General features: G+C 34.5%; 3 protein-coding genes, 1 long non-coding RNA gene and 1 pseudogene across 6 annotated transcripts; 2 read left to right on the top strand and 3 right to left on the bottom strand.

The window, feature by feature from the left end:
• Positions 1-4777, bottom strand: LOC105138252 (uncharacterized). 3 transcript variants are annotated; one of them, XR_844734.1, is made up of 3 exons: positions 4476-4777; positions 1501-3582; positions 1-520 (listed from the first exon to the last, which is right to left on the bottom strand). It is a non-coding gene; the product is annotated as an uncharacterized LOC105138252 (long non-coding RNA). The 3 variants fall into 3 exon arrangements; XR_844735.1 differs by having other exon boundaries at positions 1526-3582; XR_844736.1 differs by lacking the exon at positions 1-520 and having other exon boundaries at positions 1166-1663; positions 3344-3582; positions 4476-4761.
• A 1247-nt stretch (positions 4778-6024) lies between these two features.
• On the bottom strand, positions 6025-8968 carry LOC105138259 (uncharacterized; annotated as a pseudogene).
• A 2240-nt stretch (positions 8969-11208) lies between these two features.
• LOC105138251 (exocyst complex component EXO70A1-like) lies at positions 11209-16433 on the bottom strand. The gene is made up of 11 exons (XM_011044302.1): positions 16244-16433; positions 16046-16141; positions 15742-15947; positions 15174-15425; positions 14367-14505; positions 14070-14282; positions 13166-13371; positions 12788-12985; positions 12601-12700; positions 11721-11971; positions 11209-11593 (listed from the first exon to the last, which is right to left on the bottom strand). The coding sequence occupies exons 1-11, from the start codon at positions 16400-16402 to the stop codon at positions 11476-11478; spliced, it is 1938 nt and encodes a 645-aa protein (XP_011042604.1). The 5' UTR covers positions 16403-16433; the 3' UTR covers positions 11209-11475.
• Positions 16434-19636: 3203 nt separating this feature from the next.
• LOC105138250 (nudix hydrolase 26, chloroplastic-like) lies at positions 19637-22895 on the top strand. The gene is made up of 6 exons (XM_011044301.1): positions 19637-19932; positions 20031-20081; positions 20517-20609; positions 20762-20856; positions 22316-22430; positions 22508-22895. The coding sequence occupies exons 1-6, from the start codon at positions 19693-19695 to the stop codon at positions 22646-22648; spliced, it is 735 nt and encodes a 244-aa protein (XP_011042603.1). The 5' UTR covers positions 19637-19692; the 3' UTR covers positions 22649-22895.
• On the top strand, positions 22799-24443 carry LOC105138258 (nudix hydrolase 27, chloroplastic-like). Its single transcript, XM_011044305.1, has 5 exons — positions 22799-22807; positions 23013-23132; positions 23285-23379; positions 23968-24082; positions 24160-24443. Exons 1-5 carry the CDS (start codon positions 22799-22801, stop codon positions 24298-24300), a joined length of 480 nt encoding a protein of 159 aa, XP_011042607.1. The 3' UTR covers positions 24301-24443.
• The last annotated feature ends 36 nt before the right edge of the window (positions 24444-24479 follow it).

Here is a 24479-nt window from a genome sequence, read left to right as displayed (position 1 = left end):
AAGTTAAAAGCCAGATCATTTAGGTAAGGCAAACCTATGACAGAGCAGGTTCCTCCCCACTTGTCGGGTAGACCATAGTGCAGTAAATGTCTTATTATAATTAATATTTAAAACAATTAAAGAACTTGAACTTGAAGCAATAATGGCGAGGGAAACAGTAATTTGAACAATGTTTGTCATGTTACTGATGTGAATTTAACAGCGCATGTTCAAGTTCTACCCCAGCGGCATCCTTGGAGGTTGCGAAAGGAGGAGGCTCACCTGGTATTAAAATAAAACAGGTAACGAAAGAAGATCACTGAAATTAGAAGAGCATATATAGACTGAATTTTGATGAAGCTTATAGTTCTTCGATCCATCTGGGCTGCTATGAGCAACACCTGTATGAGAACTGAAAAATGAAAAACCTTTTCCAAGGATATGCTTTGATGCTAGGGTGCCACTAGTAACCAAACTTCCACTTCCATAACTATGCCAAGACCTCTATCTCGCATGCCTTCGGACGGAGCTGAACAGTTCCCTGTAACAGCACACCATATGATGTAAGTGCAGCAACGCTGAGGATAAGAATGAGCAAGAGGTCTCCCGCTCAGCAAGACCGATAGAACAAATAAATAGCACTAACCAACACGTAGACCAGATGAAATTCCCACTATGATCCAAATAATAATATAAAATAAAGACAACATGATCCATATACAACAGCTCTGTCCCTCAAGTTCTGTAGCATCAATTGAACATGCAGATGAATTGACTATGCACATATTTATCACAAATATAAAGTCATCCTTAAAACAATAGCAATGTACCAAGATTTCATAGAACAGATACATAGCACTAACCAACACGTAGACTAGATGAAATTCCCACTATGATCCAAATAATAATATAAGATAAAAACAACATGATCCATATACAACAGCTTTGTCCCTCAAGTTCTGTAGTAGTATCAATTGAACATGCAGATGAAATGCCTATGCACACATCTATCACAAATATAAAGTGATCCTTAAAACAATAGCAATGCACCAAGAATTCAAGGTGCCTCATCAACCAACTGAATAGATGGCGCGATCGCATTGATAATAATATTTGTAGCTCATCTCAGATCTCCACTCTAGTAAATGTCCTAGGCCATCTGGCTTTATATTGTGCTCAAAAGATTAATTTTCAGCGCTTATATTACAGATGGCTCGTTGAATTCGGGATGGAATAATTACTGTAGAAAGGATGTTTAAAGACATTCCACTTCATATCAGGGCTATAAAAAATAAAAATAAAAACTTGGCATGACTGTCACTGCAATCGCAAAATTAGAAGCAAATCTTCTAAAGCAGCTGGCAAGGGTTAACCAAGCTTCAGATCCCTGCGCTCTTCAAACGCAGGAATCAGAATTCCCACGTATATGCACACCAATCAAGATTTATGAAATGCATTCACTAGAATTTTAGTTAATCTGAATATGGGTAAAATGAAAAAATGAAATGCTGGAACAAATACCAAAAAGAGAGTTGAAAAAACATACGGAATGTTGCAAGCTAAAGCCGTTTCTACTTTCCAATGCAGCACTGTGCCCGAAGCTTGTTCATGTGGACAAAACTAGCATACACATCAGCTGTGAGAGCTTCTGATAAGGACTTTTCTTCATCCATATTCAAGAAACCTGACATGCATCTTCTAGTAAGAAAATATACAACAACAAAGGTGAATTTGGCATTTTGCCAACACGTCAGAACCCTTATAGAATGTTAAACTGATCTAAAATTATTCAACCATAAGGCACAAATACATCCATTTTGACTGCATCACATTATCATCATATCATAGCCTACCTAAATTTATAATTTTAAAACAAAAACAGGATCAGTACCAACAAGAAAAATGTGGCGAAAAACTTATAATACATACATGTTTTGGTTTCACAAGCAATAATTAAGAACTAGCAATATAAGGTGTAAAGTCTACTTATTCAGAGAACACATTTCAGAAAGCGGGGCACCAGTTCTTTCATGTATCAAACAAGCTGAAATGGAAGAAATCTAAAATATCAATGAAACAGCAATCATATAACTTGTACAGACATCATTTCAGAAAGCTTAGACACAGTTCAAAAACCTACATAAGAACAAACAGGGGATACAAAAAGTCGAATTAAGAACTAACAAATATATATGATTTTGAAAGATGTAGTTCCGTATGCTAACTTTACCTTGATTGTTTGATTGGTATATTTATACATGAATGTTCAAATAATTGAGTTAAAAGCACTAAATTAGGCAGTTCCTCAAATCTCAACTCTAGCAAATTCCGAGACACTAAAGAAAGCAGGCTTGCCTTTCAAAAGGTTCAAAAAAAAAAAAAAACTAGAAAACTAGCATTTACTCTTGACATATGAACATGCATTTCCTCCAAACCTCAACTCAAAACTCTCTGACCAGAAAACTAGCATGTGTGTTCCAAAAAAGTCTATTTACCACTTGACATTAACAAGAGTTTTACAGAAAAACTCGTAGCCTGATTGAAAAGCTCTACTTGCTATTTATCCCCTAAGGATATTTATCTCTTTTCTGTTTTTTAGTTTTTAATATTGGCTTAATAAGATAAATGGGATCCACGTGAGAATTGTATTTTTAAGATCATTCGTATAAAAACATAATTTTGATTGATGTATAGTCTAATTTAAAAATACATATGATTATTCAATTCTCATATTTACGAGAGAAAAAGTTCAATTCTACAACATGCAAGAATTCATTTTCCTCCATTTTTTGGACTACTAATCGGATGCATTAGCTCCATTTCAACTCATGATCGCACAAAGTAAGTTTATGTACCTATTCAAATTTTATCAAACTTATATCCTCGTCATGTAAATCAGTTGTTAAAAGCTTAATTTGATAAATTACTTTTGTGATATGTCCACCACATGGAACAGGATATACCTGGGCTTTCATGGGAGCTATTCCCATTTTCAAGAAATCGTTTAGTTTCAGGATTTTTTTCACACTCAGAAATGACGGTCAGCATTTAGAGAAAATCATGCTGGTATTAAAAATCACCGACAGAATTCAGTCATCAGAAAGTTGAGCATCAATGATTCTGTTGACAATTTAGTCAGTGATTTTTAAAACAGACAGAATCATGAAAATCTGTCGGTATTTTCATTTAAAAAATAATAATTCTAAAGCAGGGTATACTCTTTTTACAGTGCACCAATGTTCTGAAGACCAAGAACAACCCCAACACCAATTATATGACCAATAACCCCGCATACGAAGCTGGAATTTTAAAGGCTATAATGAAACTGAGACGCAAAAATTATGCAGCATCATAAAATACTTACAACTATACTGAGAACAATAGGAACATGAATGGGGTGGGGACTATTGTCGAGAAGGGCTTAAAACGAAATATATTGAGTGCTAATGTTCGATTGTCCTCTAGAAATTTCTCAACTGACAATCCTGGGATGGAGCCACTGGATATTCTGGAAGGAACAGCATTTAGTTTCTCTGAAAATGGCTGCCATGCTTCCCCGGTGACTTCATCTATCCCAGGATCAGGAGTTACTCATTCTTGTACCTAGAACAATATGAAAAAAATTCTGTAAGCATGGAGCGAAAGCTTTCTACCTCAAGCAAATAACTTCAGAGAATTTCTCATGCTGAATAATTTGAAATACGCAAGCTACTGAAATCTTTCATCATGGAAACTCATCCTCGTTGTAGTGTGCTACTTAAGAAATGGTAACACTATCGGCATAATTTCAGTATTGCAACAGATGACAATCCTACTTAAACAGGGCCAAAGAAAATAAATAGACTAAGAAAGCAACATAGGGCACAACAATCAAACGTGGATCTGCTATATCAATGTTGTTCTTACTGGAAATAATGGGCAGAAGTTTCAGAACAGAGAGAAAAAATGTTTTGAATTTTTCTAGCAAAGATAAGCCTCTTTCAAGCAAATTTTTTAGAGAATAAATATTTACACATAGTTGGTTTAGGATCTTGCACACGGAAAAAATCATTATTTATTCTCTTATGCCGGATAGCTATTTCACCAATCTCATGCCTCTTTTCTCAGCAAAGAAGTTTGGCAACCTCTTCGATCTTCCTCTGTTCCTCCAGTTCCTCTTTAGGACGCTGCAATGCTTGGTAATTATTCTTATTGTTAATTGGGGGCCAGAAAGCACTCAATAACGACCAGGTCTAAGAACGTGGTCATTTTCACAAAAACACATTCAAATCACCTCCTAATTCAAACAACCCAACCTGAACCCAAACATGATCCATGAATCAAAGTTTAAAGGTTCAAATACAAACAACTTAAAGAATAAGCTCACAATCCATCACTAAATCAAGTAATCAACATGTAATTTAAAAATCTAAGTTCTACCGTTCAACTTAAAGTACAAACACAAATTCAAAGAATAAGCTCAAAAATGTTAGGGTCTAAGAGCATAAGAATTCAACCTTCAATGGTCGATGAAATGAGCACAAAGGTTGCTAGTGACCGGAAGTTTCATAGGAGGTTCATGGTGGAGCGTCGGTTACAATCTCGGCTTGAACCACCATGGCTTGTGGCGTGTTTTTCCATGTGCCTATGAGCTCTTGGAGTGCGTGAAGGGCCCGCAGGATCCATAAACGCTTCCTTTTCCATCTAGTGCAGGCGGTGTATTTATTCTAGTTAATATATTCCTTTCATAATTGGTTCTAATTTCTTCCACAACCTTCTATGGCTTCCATATATTTTCCAAAACTTTCCGGTATCTTGGAAAAAGTCCCCTCTTTTTTAAACAAAATATCTTTCCTCCTTTTTCTGTATTTCTGAAATTTAAAGAAAAAATTTTAAATTCATGGCATGTGAAGTGATAAAAAATTACCAAATTACCAAAAAAAACTAGGTAAATCATGTTAAAAATATTTGTTTTAATATTTTTGTAAATATGATAAAAATGGAGTAAAAACTAATTATGACAGCACTCAGCTTTTTTTTCATTAAAAAAATGTTGATTTTGTTACAAAAATGACATTTACGCATGTGATAATATAAAGTTTAAATTAATTTTTTTCATTAAAAAAACATAATTGAACATATTTAGAGTTTTATCATCAGTTTTTTGAAAACAATATTATCAATTAGATTTTTTACAATATAAAATAGCACAAGAAGTTCCTAATTTAAAAATTTAAGACCAAATTACCATGAATATCAACAAACCGAAAAAGGTCCGAGTAACAATATTTAGCTTCATACTAATTTCATTTTCTTTTTGTCCGGAATTCCCAATAAATAATTAAACCAAAAAATATGAATTGAATATAACAAATAGGAAGTTTAAAAAAAATAAAAAAGAATTTCTTAAAAAAAAATAAGTAGGCTTTGGATCCATAGTAAATTACTAGTATATTGGTCCGCGCTTCACCACGAAGCAATATTATTTTTAAAAATTTATATTAAAAAATATTATACATTCGATCTGATGATGATATCAAATCTAATAGGCTTGAGTTTGGTATTCATGTCACACTTTAGAGCTTTAGATTTAATAATCATATTAGATCCATATTTGGGTCTAGAATTGTTGGTAGACTTATTTTTGGTTTTGATAATTATACTAGACAATGTCTAAGATTAGTATCAAACATAGTTGTTAAATCCAAGAGTTAAAGATTTTAGGTTTGATATTATTATTAAATCTAAAATACTTAAATTTAATAATTTTTACAGACCCAAGCAAATAATAAAAAATAATCTAATAATTATTTATTTTAGTAACTAATAAAGAGAAAAAACACAAACAAACTGACCGTAATTCAATTATAATCTGTTTATACACGTTGTGCTTTGTGAAAGAAAAAACGTATGTGCATCTATCAACACCATATATTACCAGCAATTTTTCAAATAAGAACATGCTCATATCTATAATGTCTAATATCAAAACTATGTCTCCATCAACCACATGAGTGAAAATATATGATAATTAAGAAGCTTAAGAGGAAATTGACGGATAAAAGAAACCATTTTTACATATATTGGCCACTTTTTTTTCCCTTATTATAAAATATATATTAACATACAAATTAACTAGCTAAGAACTAAGCAGTCCCTATCTGCACTGGCTGCAATATTCCCATCACCAGAAGCACTCGCAAAAGCAATTTTAATATCGTCACACACAACTTCCATGCTTCGAGGATTTGATCTAAACCATGAACCCGATCTACTAGAAGTCGAGAACACCATTTTAAAGTGAAAACCCACTGCCCCATTGCTTCTTTCCTTGGCCAATTTATCCACCGCCCAGCTCTCCACCGAGTTATCCGTGTTATTGGCCGATAGCTTGGCACGTATTACGTTGCTTGTCTCTGCGTCCATGGAGAACTTGGGGGAATTAGCTGAAGCAAGGATATAATCTTTGTCGTAATACATATGGCTATGTATTTGACCAAAGTCTATTTTCAATCTGGTATTTGGATTCTTAACTGATACGTATGCTTCCCAAGTAGCCGTGAAGGTAGGCATGGTGGCATTAAAATTTAATAAAGAAAAGTCTTCAACGTGAAAAACAGGAATTTCAGGACGCAATGCAAGCAGCATGATTAATTAGAGTGTAAATATAAACATCACCAAGAATATTATTGTTGACAGGATGCCTTGTAAGAAACTTGATGACTTTTGACATCCTTGTTGATGTACTGTAGAATTAATGTAATAGGCTGGTGGTGGTGCTCGCGCATAAGGGTAATAACCGGGCAGTGGATAGGCTGAATGTGGTGGTGGTGCATATCCCAATGTAGGAGGATAACTCATCGGTGGAGGACACTTAAGTCTTCCTAAAGGAAAAAGGGTGCTTTCAAATGGTTGGCTTCCTCCCTCATTGTGTTCATTGTGTTGTTGGGATTCTAAAGCTACAGTGTTGGGAATTTCGACCGGTGATGTTCTGATACTTGCTTATAGGAAGGCTAAGCACACTAACACAATATTTAACATGATTCAGCAAAACCGCCTACATTTACGGGAGAAGTCAATATATTTAGAGATAGAAAAAAAATAAAAATATATACACGAAGGAGGAGGATTACACCCTCTCATACTCAACTCTCAACTCTTTTTGCTGCACTTGCAGCTGCTGCCATTGTAGCTCTCTCTTCCTCTCTATTCTCTTCACATTTTCATAATTCTCTTCACTTACATTTTGTTCTCTAACACATGCCTCTATTTATAAGTATTCATGGAGGCTCTTCTTCAACAAAGGTGGCTGTCAACTCTAGTTCTTCTTCAATAATGGTGGCTGCCAACCTTTGACATCTTGGATGAGTACACATGATTGATGCAATAGTTAATGGTTGTTGTATATTAATGACAATCAACCTAACACATGGTACGCGTAATTGATTATCTCTCTTCAAACCCAAGAGAGCCAGGAGGCAGAGATTTTAATTTTTTCAGTTGAATCGGATGAAGGAGAAAACCAGAAAGGTTACGGAGAATCAAGGGTGGCATAACCGCGTACATTGTGTGTTGCATGTTACGATTAAGCTAACAAGTTCAAATGGAATTGGTTGTCATGTCACATGATACGGGTGCATTTGGCCATATTGAGTTGGGTTTCCTCTCTTTCTTTGGCACTTGAATACAATAAGGTAGTACACATTTCTCAAGCTTCGAAGGAATTGAGTGGAGCATTGCAACAAAAATCAAATCCAAAAAATGTTTGTAAGAAGATGCGCAATCTTGGCTGTTTCCAAAAAAGCTCATGACATGGTTCTACGATGAGTACAGATATACTGTATTGCTTATCGTGTAGTGAAATGGCTGAAAATGCTGCTCCTGTTTTTTTATCACTTGCTATGATTGAAAATAGTAAATTATCGGTATTAGTTAACAAATTTTATGCTTTACTGTGACAAAGTTTTGTTAGATACGGCCAAAGTTGATGCATGATATAGATATGGCCAAGAAAACTTGCACGTGTGATGGACAAATTTCCTAGAGTTTTTTGCTTAGAAACTATACGAGGATTATGATTATAAGTATGTGTGATTTCCACATCCAGAATCTGTCAAGAACTGGCCTTCAGGTTACAAAATTTCTTCGCTGCTAGTTTTGGAGATAGGACTAGGTGCATTTGATTCCATGATGTTCCCAGCCCTGTAGGTTGTCTGAAATTTTCGTGGCAGCAACGCAACACCAAAACTGCTATAGAAAATGCATTGATTACAGTAGTAGTATTCCAAAATAAAGACAGAAACTCAATACGAAGGAAAGGAAATGAAAAGAACAAAGAAATAAGAACAAGGAAGTGACAGAAACATCATGATCACTTGAGCAATGGAACCAAGCACGCTCTGGGCTCATCGCCGATCATCATGCCAGCACCCGGACCAGTTTCAAACAGCACGTCCAAGTCAGTGCATTTAGCCTTCAGCCAATAGACCCAAGACCAAGGCCCTTTCCTATAAGAAGCCTGAAAATTCAACATCAACCCCAAATGCAAAGTTCCATTATCTCCATCTCTCTTTATCTCCTTCAGAACCCTCTCCTCAACAAAAGGTTGTTCACCCCCTCCGCACCCAGAGGCATTAAATTTGATCTGCACCAATTTCTGCTTTTTGGGCCCCAAATGAATTGACTCCACTAATGCACACGACAGAGCATCTTGATGATAATAGTAAACAAAACTTTCAAAACTTTCGACCGAAATCTCAAAATAACTATGCCGGTTCCCGAACAACAACATGGCATCCCAATTGGCCCCAGATATGGAATTCGATACGTTAAGGTCTGATACAGAGAAGGAATTGAGTCTGATCACTAGAGGCTGTTTCTGTGTCCGTGGACTGTACTTTGAGTTCATCATAAGCCCTAAGGTGATGATTGATATTCCGGCCACCACGGCAAGCAAGAAAAGAGCAAGCTGGCAAATGCTTCCACAATCTTGAGACTTCAACGATGCCATTGTTCTTTCTGCATAAACCATGAGCGTTGATTCATTTCAGTTCCTGTAATATTCTCTATCCTTCCAGGAAAAACCATACTAGAAAGGAATCAAGATTTTAAGAGACGATGGTAATATTTATTTGTCCAATCCTCGTGAGATTTATGATCTAATAGGGCCGGAATTTTCTAACAACGTTAATTAATGCTAACACAGAAATCTTTATCCACTCCATACAATAACATATATAGCATTGTGATATTTTCTTTTCTTTCCTTTTTTCTCTTTTTTTTAAAAGAAAAACTAAGAACTCAACAGAAACACAAGGAAATGGAAAAAAGATGATGATATATAGAAATCATGGCTTTATTTCATATACCCATATTTTAATTTCTAGATGATGATATATAGAAATCATGGCTTTAATTCACGTCCCATCCTCTTTCAGAATTTTAACATGACTAAAGATCCTATACCCATATTTTAATTTCATTCATTTTCATTCATTCATTCATATATATATATATGGTTCAATACATAATTCTAACGTAGGAAATACAGTGAAGATTTTAAGAAAAATAAATAAAAAGAAAAACTTGTAAAGATATTGTTGGATTACGTACCTTATAAGTACTGAACTTGTTTTTATTTTTTTCAAGATTTATGAATTCATAGTACAAAAGTAGTTGTTGATGATGACGGTGTTGCTTCGGATTAGAAGACTGTAACCATGAACTTCAAATTGTGAGAAGAAAATGATGTTTGCAAATATACTTTGGAAGGCGTGGGTCACAACGGTTTGTAACTGTCTCAAATGTTATTCAGGAGGGAACGGTTTTCGATAGGCTTTTTGTTTTACTATTTTACCCTTCTCGTGATTTATTTTCCTTCATGGTTTTTAGTTCAAGGCTGTGATGATTCATGAGGTGCTTGAAAATTTGATTGTTTTTGTTTTTAAAATGTATTTTATTTTAAAATATATTAAAATAATATTTTTTATTATTTTTACATTAGCATATTAATATAATTTTAAAATATAAAAAAATTAATTTTAAAATATATAATTTCCACCATATTTTCAAATAATTACTAGATATTTAATCCCTTTAACTTTGTTTATAATATTTTCAAATAATATTTTTTTTAATTTTTTTTATATTAACATATCAAAATAATTTCCCAATCTGACGTGGCAAATCCGCGGAAATTTTTCGACTGACGTGGCAGTGCTGACGTGTCGATGATATACAAACAACAAAACAAGGAGGAGGAGAAAACTTCTCAACTCAACTCAACTCTCACCCTTAGCTCTCTCTCTGTGTTTCTCTCTATCTCGTGGTGCTCATCAGCTATCAATGGCACTCTCTATTTATAGCTGATGTGGGAGACAAGTTTCTTCTTTAGTCAACAATGGTGGACAACAATTTCTTTGGTTAGGTACCCACCATGCAACCACCATTGACTTTAGCCATGTCTAACATGGCTGCCACCAACCATGTTGTGTCCACACCCAACAATACCCAGATATAAACTTATCTATAAGATCTAGTTGGCTATAGGATAATTTTTTACACCCCACAACTGACGATGGTAAACCCAGATATAAATCTATCTAGAAGATCTAGTTGGCTATAGGATAATTTTTTACGTCCGAAAGTTGCTGTCGCTAAAGGAAGAGAAGGCATCTGTGGATCACAAGGAGCCATGGGATGGCGAGCAAATTAGTTTCTTCCCACCACGGCGGAGCCAAAAAATTTAGGACAAGGGCTGATGGGCAATACTCCAGTTAAAAAACTCACTCGTTCGCACTGAATGTACATAAAAAATTGGAAGATGTAACTTGTGTGCTTTAGGGTACCAATTAAATTCAGAAAAGCTGGAAAGTATTGAATTATTTCTTCAAGGGACCTTTGGAATCATGGTGTCAAATTCTAACTGGTTAAAGAATTATGGAGGTTCGTTGGTTCAAAGTTATTAGAGCAAGTCATTTCTTATTCCAAGGATAACATGGAAACAATAAGAATCCCTGAACACCTTCTAAAGAAATCTGAGGATCAAGAGATAGCAGATTAAAGAACGCCACAGGAGAGCTTGTCTTTCCCATTCACGGCAACACAACCACCGAGACCTGCCACTTTACCTTTCCCCTCAACAAGGTCCTCTGTTATTTGAACCGAAGAACGGGTTTTATGGATTTTGGAGCTCCCAAGCAGTGAGAAATTTGGCACGGAAAGAAAAGGGCATGAAAAATGTACACACTCTTATTAAATAGCAGCTGTTTTCATTTGTTTATACCCATAGGAGGGGGAGGTTGTACAGTTGTGAGTACAGAGTGTGCATATGCATGCATGCCTTGAATGAAACATACTCAGACTCGATAGTTGGAAAAATAACAGCAAAACTTTGGCAGAAGAATCCAACCCTGATGCGGATCGTGATACGAGTATATCAAGCCACCTATTATTTGACTTCGTAATTATACAAGAGCATAAATGGTGGCATGTACCTAGATTCGTTCTAGTAAATGTTTACCGTTTTTGCTCGTTCCATGTCTTCCCCTCAAAGAATTCATTCATCATGTGGTCAAGATCCTCAGGAGAGTATCTAATGTACTTCTGAGGGTTTTTTCCATTCTCAATCATAGGCCTGTAACAATGCAAAACAGGGTTTGTTCCTATGAGTGAAAGAAAGAAGGATGAATTCTTCTCAGATAAAATGATGAGTAGAAGCCAGAAGAAGAGGAAAAAGCAGGTCACAAAGATGAGAACCATACCCAAAACGCTTTTGAAAAGACCTATATGCGGGCAAGAGAACTTCGGCAACAGCCAGCCTCAAAGACTCACGCAACTCGCTGTCAGGAACGGTCCATTGAGATTGCCTCTGGTGAAGCTCCTCAAATTGGACATTGAAGGTCTTGAATCTATCCTTCACTGCTGCTCTTGAAATTCCACTGGCACTACCATCACCTCCGATTCCACCACCACTACCTGATCCACCACCCTGAACAGAGAGACACTGCAGAATCTGCACATCTAAGACGCGAACTGTTTAACATGACGTCTTATTGATTAGAAAACAAAAAATCTCACTAGAAACCAAATAACTGAATACAATTTCGGGTGGGAAGTAGTTCCTATCAGTTATAGGCACAATTTTCCAACCCTAAATTAGATGAAAAGAGGAGCAATTCAAGATGTTGCAATTTCTTATGACAAAAGGTTAAGAAGCAGTCAACACGAAGACGTCACCACTAAACGCTGCAACGAGTAATTCCAAAATTAATACAAATAGCATTGCAACTGGAGAAGTGCCCTAGTAGGTCTAGTATGGCATGCAAATTAGAGGATGGAGTCTAGGCCACTTGATCCTAAGGCAGGTATCCAGACTTTTCCCATCAAAAGATAACAATCTTCACTAGATATGAAGACATCTTCGAGGAAGAGTAAATATTAACTTGGATAACTACAGCCCTACCGAGTGATTGTAATAAAATATATACAAATCAACATAAATATTCAATAAATAGGTCCGTATTTATATAAAAAAAAATCCTGAGAAGATGGTATTAGTGGGTTCAAGTGATATCCCCAGCATCCTTGTCAAGGAAAATAAAGAGATTCTGATGCAGAGCAAGTCTAGTTAAAGAAACAAACCTTTGCCCAAGAAACTCTCTTATACTGATTAGCATGCTGCTGCACAATTCTTCTGTGTATTTGCACCCAATCATCACCCAGTAAATCCTTCGCTTCTGACCTGCACTTGGATGTTAAAAGGTGGCAGGCAGAGCATGTACAGATCATCAACGCCTCTTATATAAAATACAAAAAATATAGAACAAACCTCCGCACAGATCTCACTATATAGTGAATGTTGTTCATGAGAAATAGTTGAGTCAGCGCAGGGTCCTTATACTGCTTTGATTTCCCGTCGAGGTTATTTTGAAGAGCCTGCATAATTCTTGTAGTCACAGATGTCAACTGAGCATCAGGATCGCTTGCATCAAACTCTTGAAAGAGCTGTTTCAGTGTAGATTGGTAACTGCGCAAATTGAAAGACCAACTGTCAGATGCATGATATTTATGAAGTAACCTAATATTTCTAGATCTTCTGACCACATTAAACACATGAACAAGTAGCAGACTTGAAGGAAGTATATTAAAAAATGTCATGATAAAATTGATAGAAAAGAAACAAGAAAATGCAGCAATAATAACTTACTCAAAGAGAAACTTCACATAATTAATCACATAGCTAGTCAAAGGATGGACAGTTCCATCTAAAACAGCAGTTTTGGTAGCATCTTTTTCTACAGCCTCTTCAAAATCACAAAAGGTCTCTTGAGCCGTTTGAGCTAGTCGCTTTGTTAAACTCAATGCAGAGTCCCGCATTTCGATGCAGGCTTTACTTCCAAAGAGTAATTCAATCTGCGGATGCAACCCCCAACATCAAGCCGAAAAACAAAGAAAAAGAAATAAAAGAAGATCATAAACATCAAGAAGAATTGAAGAAAAAGAAGGAGAAGAATGAGAAAAAAATACTTGTCTAAGCATTTTTCCACCATAGGATTCATACAGTATCGTTTCTCTAATGCTTTGTGATTAAAAATAACAGTGAAATGCTGTTAGCTCCATCATAAAGAAAACAGTTGGTTTTCTATATTCCAAATGTCATTTTAGTCGCCTTTTCTAATAAACAACCAAGAAACGATACCTGAAGCTACATCCGCAGGCTTTTTATGCATTTCAGTTTGCTTGAAATGGATTTTCATCCCCATGGATTGTGAGCTCCAAGGCGACCTTGCATACCATGTTCCATTGAAAGTCGCATCTCAATTTCCCCCCATTTTCATCTCTTTCACTGTACGACTATTTCCCCATATAGAGGGTCTTTATTTACTTATCATTTCATTTTCTAATTTATTTCATGCACATCTGCGATTCATGGTTCATGGTTTCAATTCTGAGAAAAACTCGCCTTGAAATGACTTTTTACCATCATCATAGATTCATTACCTTGTTGATAAATGAGACAAATCCCATACAGGGTTATCCACCAAAACTGTTTAGAATTCACATGATTATTTAGTATTGATAATATTTCGCTTTAGTAAAAGCTTCCATACCTCAGATTGAAGTTCCCGCATAATCTCATACATATCTAATAGAACAAATAGTTTTTCAGGTGATCTTTTGCTTTTGGCTATGGCCTCCCCAAAACTAAGCAGCACAGACACGCTGTTTACAGTGACTTCAGCAAAACATTGATCCCTGAGAGAATCAACCCCATCAAGTATTTGATCACACAGTTTCTTTTCCCCAGCAAACAGCAGTTTGACCTGTTCCAAGCATTGAAAAAAAATTGAGAAACCAAATAACAAAAAGAGACCTTGATACCAAGAATGCAACACATAAATCCTCACAGCAATCCTCATATAATGTATCCAATTCCCGATCTTAGCCTCCAAGACCTCCCACTGCATTTTCTGGACATCATCCTTACTGAGTCTCTCAACACCTAATTTCCTGACGCTTTGTTCCAAAACTGAAGCACGAGTGTCCCTGGAGTTTGTAAACAGAAAATATCATCACCAAAATTCCAAAGTCAATGGTAGTAAGAACCATATGATGATAAGAATCAGAATGAAATTTTACTTTTGTTCTTAGATGGAATTTATTAGCGAATAATTATTTCAATGACAAAGCCGATGTTCTCTTCCTCCATTGTCTCTTTGTTAAGCAAAAATTGTCATAACTCGTGTCTTGAAAAGTAACGTGACAACTATATTGCTAGATTTCCATTAAAGTAATTTTATTTCCTATTAAATCCAGCAAAGACAGGAAGAGATTATCCAAACTTATATGCATTGACAAATTCACCACTCATTATTGAAAACTAAAACTGTAGCATGTTCAAATTCATACTAATTTACACAAGATTACTCAAGAGAGATTACCCATAAATAACCAAGCTAAAATTTTCTTCCAATTTCAATGTTTTTATCATGGATCAAGCATTGGCAGAGCAATGTAGATTTCTTTTTATATTCCAAGTTTCAAGCTTGTTATTAGCGGTAAACGATAAAAACACCAGAATTTGAAAAAGTCAATCTTCTGACATGTATTTGTCTTGAGAACTTGTAAGACAGAAGACAACCTAGTTAAGATAGGTCCAAGAATGAAGAACATGAGCAATGATAACAGCAGCAATAAGAAAGGGAAAAAATCACCTGTAGATTCTAAATAGCTGTTGTTGGTGACCAGCTTGAACCATTTGTTGAGCTAAATCATGTAGCAATGGAATAACCCTTGGCGGAATAAGTGTTGGAAGAGTGTAAACAGCATTTTCTAAGCTCTTCCCTTGGTGCTCAGTGGGGCTCTTGCTGTTATCATTACCATGCTTCCTAGGCGATCCTGATGATGATGATGGACGTAGAGAATTGGGAAGACATTCAAAAAGTCGATCAGGTTCCACTGGCTTGCTGTCAGTCAAAACAATTCTTAACTTATTTCAAAAGCATTATTGAGGATCATGAAAAATCAAAGCTTGCATCAGGCACACAACAACAATCAATCTTTCACAATTAATTGACACTTTTCAGCGGCAGAAGTCATAGCCATTTCCAATATTCGATTCATTGCTCATTTCAAAACACCAAAAAACAAGACTTTTCGAGTGCACCAAACAGTCAGATCAAAAACACTAAACAATTAACATAACTTCTATGTCAATCGTCATTTCTTGAAACAAAACAGAACAGGATTTCATTACAAAAACAAGAAGCCAAGAAGACGAACCTGTAATTTGTTAAAAGCTGTCTAAACTCCTCTTCAAGCTTAGAAATAGCTTTAGCAAGTAATTGATTGGCATGATTAAGCACACCATCACTGCTTTTAAAACTCTTATTGCTGCTAAAAAATTTCACATTGCTTCTTAGCTGATCAATCGCTTCTAAATAACTCTCTAAATCTTCATGTGGCCCTCTCAATATTTTAGCCTCTGCCTACAACATCCAAATACATATATATCCAGACAAATTAATTAATAATATTACAACAAAAAAACATCATTATAGAAATTATTATTTAAAAAAAAAAGTACCTTTCGCGTGAGGTCAAATTGAGATAAAATAACCTCTGCTGCCTTCAATGTTTTATCAATATTTTCATGTGCTCTTCTAATCGAATGCGTCCTTATCTACAAAAGAAGAAGAAGAAGAAGAAGAAAATTTCCTTTACAAACAACAATGCATATCCATTAAAACAGAAATATGGAAAGTTGGGATGATTCTTAACGTACCTGAGTGGGACGCATGGCAGTTTCTAAGGCAGAGAGCCGGTGGTCGAAGGAGCCAAGAATGGCGGCCATGTTATCAGTAATGATTTGGCTTTTTTGTAACGATTCTTTAATGAAATCAGCTCGTTCTCTTAGGGCCTCCATTGTTTGAGGCACCCCCATTGTTCGTGTTGGTTTGTATTTCTGTTGAAGGATTTAGGGGAAGAGAAGGGACAAAACATGAAGTAGTTACGAAGGATTCTTGGGAAAAAGGGTATTTGTTGGGTTTTTTTTTTTTTTTTGTTCCAGTCAATGAGTGGGCCAGGTTTTTGTGGACCCTTGACCTAACAACATCCTCTGTTTTGTCATTTTGTGCACCGCTTTCCTCTTCTTCTTTTTTAAACCACGATGAAGATTGGTTCCTTTCATGCACTAGTAAATTTATTTCCCGATGGATTTTTTTTTTTTTCGTATGCTTTCCATGAATTAGTCTCTATCCATATTTGGTGTATTTTTGTCCGAAGGGTGCTTGCTATATTGTGTAGGGTAACATGATGCCATTTTGAAGAAGATTTTTAATTAAAATTGTTGTTACCATTTATCTCGTTCCAATCAAAGACTCTATTTGTTTTTATTTTTAAAAAATATTTTAAAAAAAATTAAAAAATTTATTTTTCTTTTTATTTTAAATTAATTAATATGATAATGTCAAAATAATTTTTAAAAATATATTATTTTAATATATTTTCGAGTAAAAAACAACTGTTATCATGCTATAAAACATCCTATAAAAGTAATGGTTTCAATTGATGAGAAGACTTTCATAGCTATAAAACATCCTATAAAAGTAATGGTTTTAATCCTTGTGTTTTTATTATTTCAATTGATGAGAAGACTTCCATAAATAATGTTAAACAAAATGATGAAAAAATTTCATAAATAGGTTTGATTTTATATTAAAAAAAACATTAAAGTATGTCAAACATGCTAATAAATAGCACAAAATAGTTTTATTACCGGAAACTAATCCTTTTGCCCCTTACCGAGCATTATTTTCACTTTCAGGAATTTAATCTTGTTGTCCATTACCTAGTATTAGTTTTATTAACGAAAACTAATTCCTTTCATTTTAATTTATATTTCTAACATAGAATATCATTGCATCATCAAAATTATTGTAATAAATTAAGAAAAAATATTAATCTACAACAATTACCTACTGCAGAAGCTAAGTGGTACCTCTCGACAGCTACTCAGCTCTTGTAGCTTCTCTTTTAACAACAAATATACCACATTAATTTTAATTCCATGTACATTCCTCGTATTAATATTCTAAATCAATTTATTTCATCTTAACCTTTATTTCTCATTTAATCCTCATTGAATTTTTATTTTTTAAAAAATTTTATTTTCTTAGTTATCTCAACAAAAAAAATTCTTATAACTTGTATATACACGTATCTTCTCAAACTATATTTTTATAACCATTTATGATTTAAATCTCATGTCAAGAATAACTATAATTAAACAAGCTATTAGACGCATAATTGTTTTTCAATTGGGCATGCAGAATTCATTTATTTCCTAACATGTTCTTCCAAACACATAAAAAGTTCTAACAAAACTCAATAATAATGCTATTAACATCTATAGTTTTGCATTTGTATTATCATAGTCATACATGTATTATATCACACAAATATTATCACATTTACATCAATTTTTTTATATATCTTTCCTTAGCATGAAAAGTCAAACATGTTCACAATTATATTCATCTTTAGGTTCAATAATTCACCCTAAATTTCATAAATTTAAGCAATATAAACTCTCAAGTCAATCTACATAATGTAACAAAACTCCTTTAAAATCATTTCCTTCATAATATATACATTAATCTACTATGATATCACTTACTACATACAATTCTATTTCATGTAATATAACCCCTCATTGGTCGGTCATGGGTCCTTAAGAACCTCATGGTTTTCTTCATCATTTCTACCTGTATTAATAACCAACACAGCTTATTTTAACCTAATTGATCAATCCATGGTCAATTTATATTTTTTCAAAAAATTCACTCTAAAGCATAGCATTAATTTCATTATTTGAACCTCAATTGTTATCCATTTCATATAAAATTTCTAGGTTAGGTTTAGAACTCCTTGCCAAATGATAATCGAGTTTTCAAACCCTAAAAAGTCAAAATATTTCATGTTTTTTTATTTTTCTCTATTTTCTTCCCTTCTCTCTCTAACTCAATATTTTCTCTCCTTGATGTTTTTTAATTCCAAAAGTGAAAGTGTTTTTATCTCTTAAAGCACTCTTTTTTCATTTTTAATTTTACTCTCTAGCTTTTAAAAGTGTAAGAATAAAAAAAAATAAAAAATAGTATTTTTTTTTTCCAAAGCAACACCTTGTCAATTTTATAAAGAGAAAAACCAAAACGGTTTGATTATTTGAAAAATGGTCCAACCAATTAAGCAAATTGATCTAGTCATATCTCAAAATGGCTTAATTGTTTTTTATACTAGAAAATTTGATATTTTTAACTAAAAAAGTTTTCTTCTTCCATCTTTTTAACACTTTTTTTTAGTTTATTTTTTTATCATTTTTTTCCATACCATTAAACTATAATTACAATGATTTTATTATTTTTATTAATCCTATGGTTTTCATTTTGAATAAGTACAATGTTTCAATCGTCATTAATGTAAAAATTTGTCAACTTATTTAAAGATGTTGACAATTTTATTCGAGGACAAATCACTTTCAACCTGAGAGTGATGATATGTATTATGATCCTAATGTGGAAGGGACTGCATCTAATGAGTATGGGCATTTAGATGGTCCAATAACAAAAGCTCGAGCAAAACAATTTAAATATCTTACTAAGTTAGATTAGCATGATTAAAACTTGAATAAGTTTGGAGGCTCGTGAATTAAATAGAAATAATTTAAATATATTTATTTATTTTTAAATAAAACTTGGTTCATGATTTGAAAAGTTTAGAGAATTTAGGTTTATTGTTAACTCGTGGATTAATTTAAATTTGAATTTTTTATAAATTAGATGATAACAATATTTATATAATAGAAAAATGATAAAGATGTGTAAATTATACTAGATAAAAGGTTTAAGAGATTATTTAGTATTGTGATAAAGAGACTATTTAGTATTGTGATAATTTATATTTTTTTGTTTAACTACAAAAGAAAATTGTTTTATTAGCCAAATAATTTTTACTTTTTACATTGAACCGGGCATAATTATATTTAATCTTAATTTTATAAAAATTAAAATAATTTATTTTTCATAATAATTTTAATCAAATACATAATTTTTTAATTATATTTTTTAAAGTGCAACTGAAAATATATTTTTTATGCTTACACAAAGCTAAAAGCACACTTATATAGGTAGTAGATGCTTGGAGACCAAGATATTTTATTTTATAAAACCACAAATTATGGAGTTGAGTGATAGTATTGTCAGAAATTCGTATATTTATCGGTTTGTAAGCCTAAATTGCTGTGTAAATTTGAACAAATTTGCAAGTGTGCCACTGTCCGGATCTTCTTGCGCCGCCGTATCGTTAACAAGGAGTAAAAGGAGAAGCAGGAGAAGAGAGTTGCCGCCGTCAATGGAGACGCCACCGGATGGGTATAGAAGGAATGTGGGGATTTGTCTCGTTAATCCCTCTAAAAAAGTAATTAATTTCTCTATCTGTTTCATTTGAATTTGATTTTTTGCTTTTCAATTAAATTTGTGATTAGGGTTTATGGTTTTGGGTGTTAAATCTTGTAGATATTCACTGCTTCCAGGATAAACATTCCGTACACGTGGCAGATGCCTCAGGTAGTAGGTATTTTCAATGCTGGAATTTGAATTCAATTCTATTTTGGGGGATTTGACATGAATTGATGAGAATTGGTTTTAGTAGATATTTCTCAATGTGGATTTTGAATTCTAATTTATGGCAAGAGTTGAATTTCAATTATCTTGTTAAAGGAATTGCTTGTTGAATGGTGTTGGATTGATGGAGTAGAGCATTTGATTTTGAGTTTTACATGTGAATTGTTCATGAAATGATTTAGAGCAGACAAAACTTTAGATGTACGGTTAAGGCGTCAGATATGTGGGTTTCTAGGTATGGGTGTAGGAGGTCTTAACTGCATTTTTTGCTTGTTGCGATGTATGGTTAAGCTTAGTATGTGGGCTTTGTGAGGGATTTTTGTTGGAAATAAAAACGATATGAAAATATATAGCAGCTGATGAGATTGTGTGTCACAGGGTGGTGCTGGTGAGGGTGAAGACCTAAGGAATGCGGCAATGAGGGAACTGAGGGAAGAAACAGGAGTGACTTCAGCTGAATTTGTTGCAGAGGTGAGTTTTTTATTCCCACTCGTTAAGTGTTAACAATGTAATCTCTAACATACAATCTTTAGGGTTGTGTGTGACATGAACATCTAAGAAATCAGAAAGATGAGCTTTTTGCTACTTGTTTGAGTGAACGGGTTTTGATATTGGATGTGTAGGCACCGTACTGGCTCACTTATGACTTTCCATCACAAGCCAGAGAGAGAATTAATCGTCGATGGGGTACCAATTACAAAGGTCAAGCACAGAAGTGGTAAGGATACAATCACATAGAAAAAGACCATATAATGAAAGAGAATTTTGTCTATTGACATGTAATGGAAGTTTGTTAAGCTAATTTGAGTGTCAACAACAGTAATAGTATTGTATATTGTTCCTGATTACAATTTCTGGTTGCTCTTAGTTCGGCTTTTGTTACTAATTTATGGCAAGAGTTGAATTTCAATTATCTTGTTAAAGGAATTGCTTGTTGAATGGTGTTGGATTGATGGAGTAGAGCATTTGATTTTGAGTTTTACAGGTGAATTGTTCATGAAATGATTAGCATTTGATTTTGCGTTTTACATGTGAATTGTTCATGAAATGATTTAGAGCAGAAAAAACTTTAGATGTACGGTAAGGCGTCAGATATGTGGGTTTCTAGCAGAGTTATGGGTGTAGGAGGTCTTAACTGCCTTTTTTGCTTGTTGCGATATATGGTTAAGCTTGTGTATGGGCTTTGTGAGGAATTTTTGTTGGAAATAAAAACGATATGAAAATGTATAGCAGCTGATGAGATTGTGTATCACAGGGTGGTGCTGGTGAGGGTGAAGACCTAAGGAATGCGGCAATGAGGGAACTGAGGGAAGAAACAGGAGTGACTTCAGCTGAATTTGTTGCAGAGGTGAGTTTTTTATTCCCACTCGTTAAGTGTTAACAATGTAATCTCTAACATACAATCTTTAGGGTTGTGTGTGACATGAACATCTAAGAAATCAGAAAGATGAGCTTTTTGCTACTTGTTTGAGTGAACGGGTTTTGATATTGGATGTGTAGGCACCGTACTGGCTCACTTATGACTTTCCATCACAAGCCAGAGAGAGAATTAATCGTCGATGGGGTACCAATTACAAAGGTCAAGCACAGAAGTGGTAAGGATACAATCACATAGAAAAAGACCATATAATGAAAGAGAATTTTGTCTATTGACATGTAATGGAAGTTTGTTAAGCTAATTTGAGTGTCAACAACAGTATTGTATATTGTTTCTGATTATGATTTCTGGTTGCTCTTAGTTCGGCTTTTGTTATGACTACTGCCTTTTTTGCTCTGTTATTCACAAATACAAGTGATTCCATGTACAGTTTTTCTTATAAAAAAATGGTTTCTTTGAGCATCTTTTGTTGGGTAACATGAATGATGGTAAAGTGGGGGCATGCCTCTGTTTCTGCCTTTGTATAATTCTCAGGATTGAGTCTTTTTCTTTCTACAAATTGTCTTTACTATTCATCAAAACTCAACTGTTTTCTTCGTACTTGCTTTAAATATATATCTATAGTTCCTGATAAATAATTGCAGAAGTATGGGGCTTGCCCTGTATTGATTCAAAGACCAAGCTGCGGGATGTTTCACCTAGTATGTCTTTGTTTTTTCCTTTTTCTGGTAGTGAGCTCTTTCTTTCCATGTCTTGCTATTTGCTCAGTGCTCAGTGCTCATAGAAATTTTGAAAACAGGTTTCTTTTTAAGTTTACTGGGAAGGAGGAAGAGATCAACCTTTTGGGTGATGGAAGTGAAACTCCAGAATTTAAGGATTGGGCATGGTTGTTGCCGGAACGAGTATTGGAGCTTGTGAGTAAAACATTTCTTGGAACATTTAACTAGAAATCCATGTTTAGATGTTTGATACTTCTTTGTTCATCGAGCAGGCTGTTGGTTCCAAGAAGCCAGTCTATGAACAAGTTATGCAGGTATTTGGTTCGTATCTTCAGGCAGATGCAGATGAAGGTAATTGTGCAGGACAAAATGAAACCAAGGCCAAGGTGCACGTGAAGTCAACTCCTGTGTAAAGTGTGAAGTAGCTGAAATTTTCTTTAGCAAATCTCGTGATATAACAAATTATGGCACTTTGCTAATTTTTATCACTACATAAGCCACGTCAAATAGATCATTTATTATCCATTTCAATGAATGGTAGGAATGTTGGTTTTAATTTTTCAATGGTTAAGGTTTGAACCCGTTCCAACTGCTTTCTTTGTTTGCTAAAATATTTGATGATTATATTTACAGTATATTTTAGAAGAGTTTATTGATCAATTCACAGTCTATCTAAGAACCAGCATTTGCGTTTCTAGATGAACTTACCCTACACTAGAGGAAGAGCACAAGTGCGGCGTTATATTTGGGTAAAATGCTCGATGCAAAGTTTTCCAGTTCATTTTAACTTCACTAAGGCCACAGGGTGGTGCTGGTGAGGGTGAAGACCTAAGGAATGCGGCAATGAGGGAACTGAGGGAAGAAACAGGAGTGACTTCAGCTGAATTTGTTGCAGAGGTGAGTTTTTTATTCCCACTCGTTAAGTGTTAACAATGTAATCTCTAACATACAATCTTTAGGGTTGTGTGTGACATGAACATCTAAGAAATCAGAAAGATGAGCTTTTTGCTACTTGTTTGAGTGAACGGGTTTTGATATTGGATGTGTAGGCACCGTACTGGCTCACTTATGACTTTCCATCACAAGCCAGAGAGAGAATTAATCGTCGATGGGGTACCAATTACAAAGGTCAAGCACAGAAGTGGTAAGGATACAATCACATAGAAAAAGACCATATAATGAAAGAGAATTTTGTCTATTGACATGTAATGGAAGTTTGTTAAGCTAATTTGAGTGTCAACAACAGTAATAGTATTGTATATTGTTCCTGATTACAATTTCTGGTTGCTCTTAGTTCGGCTTTTGTTATGACCATTGCCTTTTGCTCCGTTATTCACAAATACAAGTGATTCCATGTACTGTTTTTCTTATAAAAAAATGGTTTCTTTGAGCATCTTTTGTTGGGTAACATGAATGATGGTAAAGTGGGGGCATGCCTCTGTTTCTGCCTTTGTATAATTCTCAGGATTGAGTCTTTTTCTTTCTACAAATTGTCTTTACTTATCATCAGAACTCAACTGTTTTCTTCGTACTTGCTTTGAATATATATCTATAGTTCCTGATAAATAATTGCACAAGTATGGGGCTTGCCCTGTTTTGATTCAAAGACCAAGCTACTGGATGTTTGACCTAGCATTTGTCTTTGTTTGTTTCTTTTTCTGTTAGTGGGCTCTTTCTTTCCATGTCTTGCTCTTTGCTCAGTGCTCAGTGCTCATAGAAATTTTGAAAACAGGTTTCTTTTTAAGTTTACTGGGAAGGAGGAAGAGATCAACCTTTTGGGTGATGGAAGTGAAACTCCAGAATTTAAGGATTGGGCATGGTTGTTGCCGGAACGAGTATTGGAGCTTGTGAGTAAAACATTTCTTGGAACATTTAACCAGAAATCCATGTTTAGATGTTTGATACTTCTTTGTTCATCGAGCAGGCTGTTGGTTCCAAGAAGCCAGTCTATGAACAAGTTATGCAGGTATTTGGTTCGTATCTTCAGGCAGATGCAGATGAAGGTAATTGTGCAGGACAAAATGAAACCAAGGCCAAGGTGCACGTGAAGTCAACTCCTGTGTAAAGTGTGAAGTAGCTGAAATTTTCTTTAGCAAATCTCATGATATAACAAATTATGGCACTTTGCTAATTTTTATCACTATATAAGCCACGTCAAATAGATCATTTATTATCCATTTCAATGAATGGTAGGGATGTTGGTTTTAATTTTTCAATGCTTAAGGTTTGAACCCGTTCCACCTG

This window comes from Populus euphratica, unplaced genomic scaffold (assembly GCF_000495115.2).
Source record: "Populus euphratica unplaced genomic scaffold, PopEup_1.0 scaffold74.1, whole genome shotgun sequence".
Classification (NCBI taxonomy): Eukaryota; Viridiplantae; Streptophyta; class Magnoliopsida; order Malpighiales; family Salicaceae; genus Populus; species Populus euphratica.
This window is presented reverse-complemented; position numbering and strand designations above follow the sequence as displayed.

Coding starts and splice junctions, on each gene's coding strand:
- LOC105138251 (XM_011044302.1), bottom strand. CDS start 16,402: ATGGGGGTGCCTCAAACAATGGAGGCCCTAAGAGAACGAGCTGATTTC. Junction 16,142..16,243: donor CTGCCATGCGTCCCACTCAG/GTACGTTAAGAA, acceptor CTTCTTTTGTAG/ATAAGGACGCATTCGATTAG. Junction 13,372..14,069: donor TGCGGGAACTTCAATCTGAG/GTATGGAAGCTT, acceptor TTGCATCCGCAG/ATTGAATTACTCTTTGGAAG.
- LOC105138258 (XM_011044305.1), top strand. Junction 23,133..23,284: donor CAGCTGAATTTGTTGCAGAG/GTGAGTTTTTTA, acceptor TTGGATGTGTAG/GCACCGTACTGGCTCACTTA. Junction 24,083..24,159: donor CGGAACGAGTATTGGAGCTT/GTGAGTAAAACA, acceptor TTCATCGAGCAG/GCTGTTGGTTCCAAGAAGCC.
- LOC105138250 (XM_011044301.1), top strand. CDS start 19,693: ATGGAGTTGAGTGATAGTATTGTCAGAAATTCGTATATTTATCGGTTT. Junction 20,082..20,516: donor ACACGTGGCAGATGCCTCAG/GTAGTAGGTATT, acceptor TGTGTGTCACAG/GGTGGTGCTGGTGAGGGTGA. Junction 22,431..22,507: donor CGGAACGAGTATTGGAGCTT/GTGAGTAAAACA, acceptor TTCATCGAGCAG/GCTGTTGGTTCCAAGAAGCC.